The 12580-nt window shown below is 41.1% G+C and overlaps 1 protein-coding gene across 1 annotated transcript in view; it reads left to right on the top strand.

The window, feature by feature from the left end:
• LOC311229629 (plexin-A2-like) overlaps positions 1-12580 on the top strand; it is a gene marked incomplete at its 5' end in the record, with an annotated part of 168906 nt that overhangs the window by 149799 nt on the left and 6527 nt on the right. The window contains 6 exon segments of the mRNA XM_084315706.1: positions 2940-3179; positions 4785-4928; positions 6568-6802; positions 7457-7599; positions 8106-8374; positions 10513-10529. Of these exon segments, the coding sequence (XP_084171832.1) occupies positions 2940-3179; positions 4785-4928; positions 6568-6802; positions 7457-7599; positions 8106-8374; positions 10513-10529 (1048 nt within the window).

Genomic DNA, 12580 nt, shown 5'->3' with positions numbered 1-12580 from the left:
GCAATTTTCAACCAATCAGAAGTTGAATGTGCCAATACACTTCCTGCAAAAAAAAAAAAAAAACACCATCTTTAAATGCCTCGCGTGAGCCATTTAGCCAATGTAGCATTTATTTTTCAGCAAAGAAAGTGCAATAAAAGTGCAATAAACAAAACGGATACATTCACTGTGTGTTCTGCCTCATTTGTTGATGAAACAAAACTAACATCAACACAATTGACCACCAAGAGCGGATAGTTTAGTCTCACAAAAAGATCTCCGATGTTGTTAGCTACATGCTAACGTGAATGGAATATGCCAGTACAACAGTATAGCATTGTGGCTAGCAGCTTGGTAACGTTAATGCTAGCAGAATGAATGGATGTAAACTTTATTTAACAGATTGCAGAATGGGTACAATACAATACGGCTAAATACACACAATTGTTAAGGGTATGCAGACTGTTGTAGCTTGGACTGGGCTCCTTATAACAACTAACAGGGTTTGGAAGTAGCTAACGTTAGCTCACGTTAGCCAGCCAGCACCAAACTGATTATATCAGGAGCTATCAGTAGCTAGATAACATTAGACAACGCCTCATGTATTAAACAAAGGTGAATAGATGACTGGGCCATTTTGTTTAATGCTTGTTAAGATTGAAAGAGGAGCTCTGAGCTAACAGGGTCTGGTAGCTACGTAGCTACGGTAGGTAGCTACCGTTAGCTCACGTTAGCCAGCTGCTCATGCAATCGTTAATGCTAGCAGAATGAATGGATGTAAACTTTATTTAACAGATTGCAGAATGGGTACAATCCAATACGGCTCAATACAAACAATTGTTAAGGGAATGCAGACTGTTGTAGCTTGGACTGGGCTCTTTATAACAATAACTTGACAACACATGGTAGCTGCAGTTATTTGGGACGCGTCTATTCGAAAGGCAACCGGAGCTCTCCTGTAAACACTGGAAATAACCGTGCAGGTCTCTACTGCGCATGGGCGTTGAGCAACAACGGCTCCGTATCCGGCTCGCACAGATTACATGGCACGTTGTCGGCGAGTTTTGGCGAGTATCCAAAACGGAAACACAATTTCAGCGTTGCCCTACTGGCAACGCGTTATCCTGCCAAAACAGCGTTTCTTTTTAACTAGGACAGCAAACGTAATCATTCAGCAACAAAAACAAAAACAAAAACCCCAGTGTAACCATGGTAAAGATATAGAGAGGGAGACTAATTAATTTCACCGCGGGGGGCATAATCCCACACAACAATGCATTGGTAACTTGTTTTAAATGACATTATATACCACGTGAATATGATTGCACGGATCGGAATACGCGTGGGAGTGTGCGTGTGCGCTATGATATTTTGCAACAGGTTGACGTGACGCGAGTGCCGACAGAGAGAGAGCAGAGAATGAGCGAGCGAGAGAGAGAGAGAGTTAGAGAGGGAGAGAGAGAGAGGCTCGCTTGTTCTCTGCTCTCTCTCTGTTGGCACCTGCGCCACGTCAACCCGTTTGAGGAAGTGTCAGTATTTCCACTCGCTCTGTTGTTGAGCGAATGGTTGAGTGTGCAACCATGGAGGGGACATTAGTTATGCAGATGAGAATTCTTATACGTCACAGGTACGCGAAATTCAGAATGGCTTAGTTCAGTGGGGGAGATTCTCGTGACATATGATCTGGACTGATAAGCCAAAATGAGAATTAGAAACACAGACCCCATTGATACAAAACAATGCTAAACACTGGAAAAGGCAATTTATAAGACATGGGACCTTTAAATAAATTAGGCAATCGATGTAGCTAATTCTTCTCTCAGCTAAATCATCCTTATTTGGCACATGTTGATTTTAGGCTATTAAGAATTATGCAACATATTGTGATTGAACCTATGACCCTCATTCGTTTAGAATTAGTGATAAATACATGTTGCTGATGTTTTGGTAGTGATTACCAGATAAACAAAACCAGTGTTACCTCTTTATTAAACTACTCTCAGGCCAAAGAACAATCTGAATATCACCTTGCGTCTCTACTGCGTGTAAAAAGAAAAGCTTTATTTATTTATTTTATTCAACCTTTATTTAACCAGGCAGGTCAATTAAGAACAAATTCTTATTTTTAATGACGGCCTGGCAAGAGAATAAAAGGTCCCCTCGAAGGGTAACAGGGAAAGGAGACACAAAATTGGTAAGGGAAATAATTAAAACACACATCAAACAACCAAATAAAAATAAAAGTGGCATACATGAAGCAGAACAAGGTGACAGTTGCAGGTGTGTGTCCAATATTTTTTTTCTACTGTGATGATTTTGCAATGCTTTTAAAAAAAAGTTTTAATCTTCCTGTGAATAAGTGCATATGTAGCAGAGGGTATGTGGGTACATGAATGTGTGGTGTGTCCGTGAGTATGGGTACAACACATGTATGTATGGTAGTGTGTCTATGGGTACATCATGGATGTGTTGTGTGGTAGAGTGGGTATGTAGGTATCGTTGTTTTAGGTGCTGCACGAACCAATCTTGCTGTACTGTATTGTGCAATGACAATAAAGCTTTCTACTTTCTACTTTCTACTACCACACTACAGAAGGTTAACCCTTTCACTACCACACTACAGACGGTTAACCAGGTGTCTGTAGTGTGGTAGTGAAAGGGTTGTATTGTCACCGTGAAAGGGTTAACCATTTGTTATGAATTGAAAATGGGGGACCCTGATGTAAACAAGACGAAAGTCTTTCTCTGGTCTGCATCCCCTTAACAATTGTGTGTATTGAGCCGTACTGTATTGTACCCATTCTGCAATCTGTTAATAAAATGTTCAATCAATCAATCAATCAATGGTAGTGTGGTAGTGAAATGGTTAAAAGTAGTGAGGGGGATCAATTACCTTTCCTGCAAACAGCATAGATCTCTTTCTTACTGCAAAGTGTCTCCTCATCACCCCCTGTACTCAGGTCTGCAAGGTGCTGAACACCACCACCATCAGCTGCTTCGCTCCGTCGCTGAAGGCAGAGTACACCCCCGACCAGGAGACCATCAAACACGTGGATGAGTTTGGCTTTGTCTTCAATAATGTCCAGGCCCTGCTCACCTACAATAACACCAGCTTCATCTACTACCCCAACCCTTACCTGGAGCCCCTCAGCCTGTCTGGGGTGCTGGAGCAGAAACCTGGTGCCCCCATCATACTCAAAGTAAGCCAGACCAAAGCAGACCAGACCTAACACTTACATTTAGTCATTTAGTCATTTAGTCATTTAGTCAACACTGCTTACAGTATATACTTACAGGGCTAGATCCACAAAGAATGGATTGCACGGTGCTAGTTGCACCCTACTTACAATTCATTATGAATTGAAAATGGGGGACCCTGGTGTAAACAAGACGAAAGTTTACACCAGGGTCCCCCATTTTCAATTTATAATGAATTGGAAGTAGGGTGCAACTAGTACCGTGCAATCCATTCTTTGTGGATCTAGCCCACAGTGTTTTGTGAATTTGCACATAGGGGTGTCCCCTATTTGTTGACGAGTTGATTAATTGACATATCGCCAACCCTGCCTCTTTTTTTGATCCTCCTATCACAAAGTGACAGCTGTGATTGGAGGATCAAGAAAAGAGTGTGGAGTTTGAGATAGGTCTATTGAGTTAGTCGATTCTTGATTGTTTTTCTTGAAAAAATTATAAGCACATCTCAAGTGGTCCCTCTACTGCATGTAAACCACATTTACAGGTTTGTCATTTAATCCTATAAAAAATCCTATAACTTTTAGTCAACTAAGAATTTCTTTGGCCGAGGACAGCCCTTTTGCAAATGCAAATGAGGTATGGATGTAGTGCAAATCTATTTAATAAATACATAAATATGATGTAGTGTTAAAGTGTCTAAAGTGAGTGTTAAGGTGAGTGTTTGTTTAAAGTGAGAATGAATTGCTCAGAAACATCAATTCAGTTGTCATATAAACACCTCCCAGACTAGAGTGGACTAATGTGTGCTACTAAACACTAAAGCAACAGCTCCCAGACTAGAGTGGACTAACGTGTGATGTTAAACACTAAAGCAACAGCTCCCAGACTAGAGTGGACTAACGTGTGATGTTAAACACTAAAGCAACAGCTCCCAGACTAGAGTGGACTAACGTGTGCTACTAAACACTAAAGCAACAGCTCCCAGACTAGAGTGGACTAACGTGTGATGTTAAACACTAAAGCAACAGCTCCCAGACTAGAGTGGACTAACGTGTGATGTTAAACACTAAAGCAACAACTCCCAGACTAGAGTGGACTAACGTGTGATGTTAAACACTAAAGCAACAACTCCCAGACTCGAGTGGACTGAATGAATGAATGAATGAAAACTTTATTTAACAGATTGCAGAATGGGTAGAATACAGTACGGCTCAATACACACAATTGTTAACGGGATGCAGACCAGAGAAAGACGTTTGTCTTGTTTACATCAGGGTCCCCCATTTTCAATTCATAGTGACTAACTTGATGCTAAACACTAAAGCAACAGCTCCCAGACTAGAGTGGACTAACTTGATGCTAAAGACTGAAAGCTACAGCTCCCAGACTAGAGTGGACTAACGTTATTCTTATTACTTGTATTATTGCACAATCGCTGCGGGCATGACCATCCGCATTTCACTGTATGCCCTGTATGCTGTGACAAATAAAACTCTTGACTTGACTTGATGCTAAACACTAAAGCAACAGCTCCCAGACTAGATTTCCACTTCAGATGTATTTTTGAACTGTTTCTGAACTGAACAGCGACATTTTCATCTGTGTTCCAGGGTCGTAATCTGGTCCCCTCTGCATCTGGAGGCGCCAGGCTGAATTACACAGTGTTCATTGGGGACACGCTCTGCACACTCACCGTCTCTGATACACAGCTGCTCTGTGAACCACCCAACCTCACTGGAAAGCACAAAGTCCTGGTCAGTCAGTCTGTCTGTCTGTGAGTCTGTCTGTCTGTGAGTCTGTCTGTCTGTGAGTCTGTCTGTGAGTCTGTCTGTCTGTGAGTCTGTCTGTGAGTCTGTCTGTGAGTCTGTCTGTCTGTCTGTCTGTCTGTCTGTCTGTCTGTCTGTCTGTCTGTCTGTCTGTCTGTCTGTCTGTCTGTCTGTCTGTCTGTCTGTCTGTCTGTCTGTCTGTCTGTCTGTCTGTCTGTCTGTCTCTTCTCTCTCTCTCTCTCTCTCTCTCTCTCTCTCTCTCTCTCTCTCTCTCTCTCTCTCTCTCTCTTCTCTCCCTCTCCCTCTCCCTCTCCCTCTCCCTCTCCCTCTCCCTCTCCCTCTCCCTCTCCCTCTCTCTCTCTCTCTCTCTCTCTCTCTCTCTCTCTCTCTCTCTCTCTCTCTCTCTCTCTCTCTCTCTCTCTCTCTCTCTCTCTCTCTCTCTCTCTCTCTCTCTCTCTCTCTATCCATCCAATCTTACCGGACAGCATAAAACCTTGGTCAGTCTGTCTAACACCCACACTGTCTGTCTGCTTCTATGTGGGTCAGCCTCTGTGGGTCATTGTCTGTCTGTACTTAGTTTTTTGGGTCACAGACAAGCTTTTCACTGAGTCACTATATCTGTTCCATTGTTGTCACAACCTCATTGTCTGGTCTGAGCCCTGATATATTGCCCCCCAGAACTATTGACATCTAACGAGGTAAAGATGAGTACAAGATAGCAAATAATATCCAAAAGAGAAGCTTTATAAATGGAATAAATTAATTGATTGATGTTTAACTTGTCCCTGCAGTCATTTCGACTAGCAAACAGGGTTTTCAGAAAAAGGCCAGCTATGTGACGCTAATCTCTAGTTAGTATCGTGTATTGCATCAGTGTAATAAGTGTAAGCACAGCAGAGCCCCGCTCCGCTTCAGACAGATAGAGCACAGCATAATGTAATATGTTTTTTGTCTGGGTTTGCATGCGGATTAAGGGAGATACGTGTGAGCATGTGTGCGCCTCGGTTGGGAGTGTGTGTACAGCAGAGCCCCGCTCGCTTCAGACAGATAGAGAGAGCACAGTGCGTGTGTGAGCATGTGTGTGCGCCTCAGTCGGGATTGTGTGTAAGCACAGCAGAACCCCGCTCCCCTTCAGACAGATAGAGAGAGCACAGCATATGTAAAGCTGTAAAAGCCTGATCAAGCTCAATAGCTGTACATGCCATTGTTGTGATGTTTTCACACGCGGGGTAAGGGAGAGGTGGGCTATCGTGTCATCGGTTCAGGAGAAGACGCGTATCGCTTGTAAAGATGGTGACGCAATGGGGGGCGTCTTCAGAATTGCGCACTCTGGGAGTTGGTATCAGAAAGTATTGTCTTCAGGCTGCCAGAACGCAGTTCCGTGTGGCAGAATGGTGCAAACGATTAAATACTTTGCCTAAAACGACCAAAATCGTTTTAGTCTGGACATGGCCTAAATGAATGTGTGCAAAACTGCAAGTCTGTGAGATTATACAAAATATCGTTTTTGGTGAAGTGTCCTTTTAAGTGTAAATGTGTGTAATCAGATGTTTATTGTTACCGGCCAAATGTTAGAAAACACTGTATAATTCTGTGTGTGTTCCTGGGTATGTTTGTCTGTGCTCAGGTGCAGGTAGGGGGGCTCCATATCTCTCCAGGAGCGGTCCACATCAGGTCAGACAGCCTGCTGACCCTACCTGCCATCCTCAGCATCACAGCCGGAGGAGGCCTACTCCTCATCATTGTCTTCATTGTCCTGCTGGCCTACAGAAGGAAGTCACATGAGAATGACCTGACTCTCAAGCGCCTGCAGATGCAGATGGACAATCTGGAGTCCCGAGTCGCTCTGGAGTGCAAGGAGGGTGAGTCAAGCTCACCACCAGCCCACAGAGAGATGAAGATTCCACTAATGCTACCTAGAGTAATTGTTTGAATGACATAGTTGGGAATATACATGAATACAGCAAGCTATTACAATGTATCTTGTCATTGCAAATTGGTAATAATGCTGATAATGTGGTTCATATAAAGCCCTGATTTGCCACGAGTGTATTGCGTTCACACCTTATTCACCAAGAAATGTATGCAAATCAAATTATAACTAACAAGCTCCACAAAAGAGCACCACCCACCCAGATAGCCCAACTTCAAGCACATTCTGCACATGACATCTGCACATCACTTCAAAACTAATTCACTAACGACTGGCTGACATTTTGTAAATCAGGCAAGAACAGCCAACAAGTTGTGGTTATCATTATAGTTCCCTTTAAAATATATTCTAAGACGGAATACCATCCACTTTACCTTAGTACTTGAAGTAGCCAAACTGACAACACTGCACAAAGAATGTCACCTTTCCAAAGGTTTTGTTTTGTCTTACAGAGTTGATGTTGTTAGTGAATCAGACATTACCTCATTACCTCTGTAATGTAACTACATGTATCTGTATTTAGCATGTGGTATACATGGTGCAGAGTCTCAGCGTATCAGGGTCTGTTGTCGTGTCTCCCCAGCCTTTGCAGAGCTGCAGACAGATATTAATGAGCTGACTAGTGACCTGGACAGAGCAGGCATTCCCTACCTGGACTACAGGACCTACACCATGAGAGTTCTGTTCCCTGGTATAGACGACCACCCTGTACTCAGAGAGCTGGAGGTCAGTCTGAACTCTGCTATACTACATCTAGTTGTCATGTACAGTTGGTATACTACATCTAGTTATCATGTACTGTATATTACATCTAGTTACCATGCACTGTATATTACATCTAGTTACCATGCACTGTATATTGCATCTAGTTACCATGCACTGTATATTACATCTAGTTATCATGTACAGTACTGATGTACTACATCTAGTTACCATGCACTGTATATTACATCTAGTTACATGCACTGTATTACATCTAGTTACCATGCACTGTATATTACATCTAGTTACCATGCACTGTATATTACATCTAGTTACCATGCACTGTATATTACACCTAGTTATCATGTACAGTACTGATGTACTACATCTAGTTACCATGCACTGTATATTACATCTAGTTACCATGCACTGTATATTACATCTAGTTATCATGTAACTAGTCATGTAACAGTGATGTATCATGTGGCTCACCCACGTGCGTCTCATCATGTCCCTGCCTGTGTGTGTAGGTGCCGGGCAGCGGGCAGGCCAACGTGGAGAAGGCCTTGAAGCAGTTTGCTCAGCTGGTGAACAACAAGGTGTTCCTCCTGACCTTCATCCGCACTTTGGAGCTGCAGCGCTCCTTCTCCATGCGGGACCGCGGCTACGTGGCCTCGCTCATCATGACCAGCCTGCAGGGGCGGCTGGAGTACGCTACAGATGTCCTCAAACACCTCCTCTCAGACCTCATCGAGCGCAACCTGGAGAGTAAGAACCACCCCAAGCTGCTGCTGCGCAGGTAAGCTCACTAGTAATAATTATAATAATATTAATAATAATAATATTAATAATATAATAATAATAATAATAATAATAATAATAATAATAATAATAATAATAATAATAATAATAATAATAATAATAATAATAATAATAATAATAATAATAATAATAATAATAAACTTTTTTTGTATAGCACCTTTAATAGTAAGTAAGTAAGTAAGTAAGTAAGTAAGTAAGTAAGTAAGTAAGTAAGTAAGTAAGTAAGTAAGTAAGTAAGTAAGTAAGTAAGTAAGTAAGTAAGTAAGTAAGTAAGTAAGTAAGTAAGTAAGTAAGTAAGTAAGTAAGTAAGTAAGTAAGTAAGTAAGTAAGTAAGTAAGTAAGTAAGTAATACAATAATTGCAGCCCAAAGTGCTTCACAGCAGTGATGTAGACATACTGTAGCATAATAGCTCATATTGAGCATAAGATTGGCATAATTATAAACGGGCATAAAATAAGCATAACATTGGCATAATTATAGACAGGCATAAAATATATTAAAACCTCCTGGAAACATTTTAATAGATTTCTGTCATTAAATCTATAAAAAAAATAATAAAAGACTATTAGCAGGTGTCTGACAAAATAAGTAGTGTGCAGACATAGAATGAGTATAAAAATAGACCAAAATAGTGCAGTGCAATAAAATAATTTTCATCTACAGTACAACAATCACAGTATGTAATGTTCAAGAAAGACAACAGCGTGAAGCAACATGCAGGCATATTTGATTCAGTATCTGAGTTGGGCTAACATACTGTATGTATATAAGTGCCAGTATTTTCATATCATATTCGTACATATCCTAGGAACCGCGAAAAGGACATTTTCAGAGCAGTGTATTGTAGTATACAGTATGACATGTGTATACATGGTGGTGCATTTTTTCCTATTGCTAGGTCTTAGTGAGTTTTTCCTTACCTTCGCGTGGGGTATGTCTGGGAGTGTTGCATTTATTTTATTTATTTAAAAATCTTTGGACTTTATGGTGTTTTTGTTTTGTTCTTGATTTATTGTGATGTTTCTTCTTGACTTGTTTAAAGAAGACGGTTAATGGGGACATTAACGTGTGTTGTCGGGCCTTACAAATACATTTGATTTGATTTGATTTATACAGTATAAGGAGTATATACTGTATGAAAAAGCTACAGAGTAAATATGCTAGGCTAATGTAGGTACAATTATGAATACACTATAATAATTAATCAATCTAGCCAGTGGTGTAAATTATATGAGTAAATATACATATATATATACAGTGTGTACAGTGTTATTATATATTGTTATTATATAGTGTTATATGAATAACAATAGGTTGGATATACGTACTGTAGTATGATGAAGGTAGATTCGATTGTACTTTATTGTCATTATTTGCATACAACGAGATTTGGGACTCAAGGTAGGTATGAGTACAGTCTAAAACAGATGTAGACAGTAGATAAGTATGGATTAGAGTATAGACAACAGTTTACAGTTCAACAGAGTTCTGGAGTAGGTTAAGTGGGGGAGTGTGTGTGTGTGTGTGTGTGTGTGTGTGTGTGTGTGTGTGTGTGTGTGTGTGTGTGTGTGTGTGTGTGTGTGTGTGTGTGTGTGTGTGTGTGTGTGTGTGTGTTGGGGGGGGGGGGGGGGGGGGGGGGGGGGTGGGGGTGGGTGCGGGTGGGTGGGTGGCCGGGTGGGTGGTGTGTGTGTGTGTGTGTGTGTGTGTGTGTGTGTGTGTGTGTGTGTGTGTGTGTGTGTGTGTGTGTGTGTGTGTGTGTGTGTGTGTGTGTGTGTGTGTGTGTGTGTGTGTGTGGGGGGGGTGATCCAGTTCAGCAAGGTGACAGCTGAGGGGAAGAAGCTGTTTCTGTGCCTGCTGGTTCTGGAACTGAGATTCCTGTAGTGCCTGTAGGGAGGAGGGCAATCAGTCTGTGTGGCCTCCTCAGGATGTCCGTATAATGTGCATTCACCTAAAACTCTACTAAATGCTTTGTGGTGTTGCCTTCATGGTAAAAGGGCAGACCTGCTAGTCCTTTTCTACATTGTCCTTTCAGACTCAGTTATTGTTGTGTGTGTGTGAGGAACTAGGCCAGTATAAATTGCAGTATAGCTCTGTTTTTGGGTTTGTTTGTCGAGAGTCCCGGAGTGGACAGGTGACAGACACGAGCAGTGGAAGTAAGAGTAAGAGAGAGAGAGAGAGAGAGAGAGAGAGAGAAGAGAGAGAGAGAGAGAGAGAGAGAGAGAGAGAGAGAGAGAGAGAGAGAGAGAGAGAGAGTAATGGTGGTGGAGATATGTGAGTGCAGACGTGTGGCAGAGCTATTGTCAGTTTGGTTTATCCTCTCTGTGCCACTCATGAAACATTCAGCTGTAGCAGCTCACATTTCCTCTCCTCTCTCCTGTCCTCCTGCACCTCTCCTTATCAGCCGATTGTTTTCCCCAGGCCTGGACTGGCTGCCCTTCTGAATCTTTCATGAGTTTCTTTTATTTATTTTTTTCCAAGGGAGGGCTCTATCTCTCTCCCTCTCAACCTGAAACACACTTGTTAAATGTAAGGCTGAGTTAACACGGGGAGCCGGTGCAGGTCTCTACTTGTGTTACATGCTGCTCTCACAGAGACACTCACAAACATTAATGGGATGCAGGATAAGGGCAGGTGGGGAGACAGGCAAACAATGGAGGGAGAGAGAGAGAGAAAGAGAGAGAGAGACACACACAGTAGGTGCAGGAGAGGGAGAGCTTGAAAGGGATTTATTTTGTTCTAAAGTGACAGCAAATGGCTTACGGTGTTTTCGAAGGTAAATGGCACAATCGTTCCCATCTAGTGTCTGTGTTAAGCCCGACGGGACCGGTACCGGTCCCAAAATGACATCATGTCATAAATCAACCTCTGCAGACTGTCTGACAAAATTATTGTTTTTTTTGTCAAACGTATTCAAGTATAAACATCATAACCATGTCACAACAGCAGTTATAATGTATATTATCATCAATATGTTAGTTTACCAATAGGTTAAAGTGTTATTAGATAGATTTTAGTTTTCTCTTTTCTGTTGTTTTTATCGCGAAAGTCTGCCATTTTGAAGAATTTACATTATCTGTTCTTATGCACACCTGGTGATACTAAATCCAAATTGAGCATTTGAAAGATAAGATTTGGCACAATCCATAAATGTGAGAATTGGCTAATAACGTTATTTATAAGCCTGCTATTCTATATTCTATAATAATATTCAAATTGCATTGGTCCGGATGGGATAATTCAGTACTGTATCTACCAAACCTTCCGTTTAATCATCTTCCCTTTATTCATTTGCTTAGATTTTTTTGTACATGTGATCTCAAGAAGGTGTCAAAGATGAAAATTAAAATTAAATAGAATTGATATTCTCCTTTGGTTCATTACAATTTACTCAAGCCTAGTAACAGACACAATATTTATGACACTGGGAATACATTCCCTGAGATCCATAGATGTCCCTAGATACCAAGAACGTGCAAATGGACCTTATAGAAGTGGAGCAATCTTCCATTTATTTAGGTATATATTTTTTGGCGGATTTCAGAAAATAGGGCTAGGGCTCAAGAGGTTAAAGTGTGTTCATATAGCAACGCTAAGTGACGTTTAGCGCTGGGCAATTAATACAATTTTATTTCAATTACGATTTTGGCTTCCACCGATTATGAAAACAAGATACAACTTTCGCCCGGTAAATTTTGTAAGCCAGGTCAAACCTTTGAGCCAGATCATGTTTTTGTTTTTCAGTTGAATTCTATTTAAGGAAACTCCAGTTTTTTTAAGTTCAATAAATGCACGTTTCCAAAGTCAATGAGTAATCATGTTAAATAATCATAATAATAATAATCATTATCTCAATATGACCACATTTAAAAAAGAAAAAAAAATCATAATGGAGCAGCCCATACAAAATCAATGGAACATTGACGCGACAAACACAGTAAGGAAGAAATAGCATGAAAGAAAGAGCACATAAAAGTAGCTTTTGCACAATTATCTCATGACCCAAATACGCTCTATTTTGCACTACATAGCAGCACTCAGCTACCTAGTATGAGTACAAGTCTCTGAGACCAATGTGTTTTTTTTTTACTCTAGTAAACTCACCACGTTGCATCTTTTTCGCAAACAGTCTGTCGGGCTCGCTCTGTCTCTTGGTCATAAAATAATGATCCCAGCACTTTGGTG

Source organism: Notolepis coatsorum, assembly GCF_963971535.1.
Source record: "Notolepis coatsorum genome assembly, chromosome: 6".
Classification (NCBI taxonomy): domain Eukaryota; kingdom Metazoa; phylum Chordata; class Actinopteri; order Aulopiformes; family Paralepididae; genus Notolepis; species Notolepis coatsorum.
The sequence above is the reverse complement of the archived record's forward strand: the minus strand, read 5'-3'. Positions and strand labels throughout refer to the sequence as shown.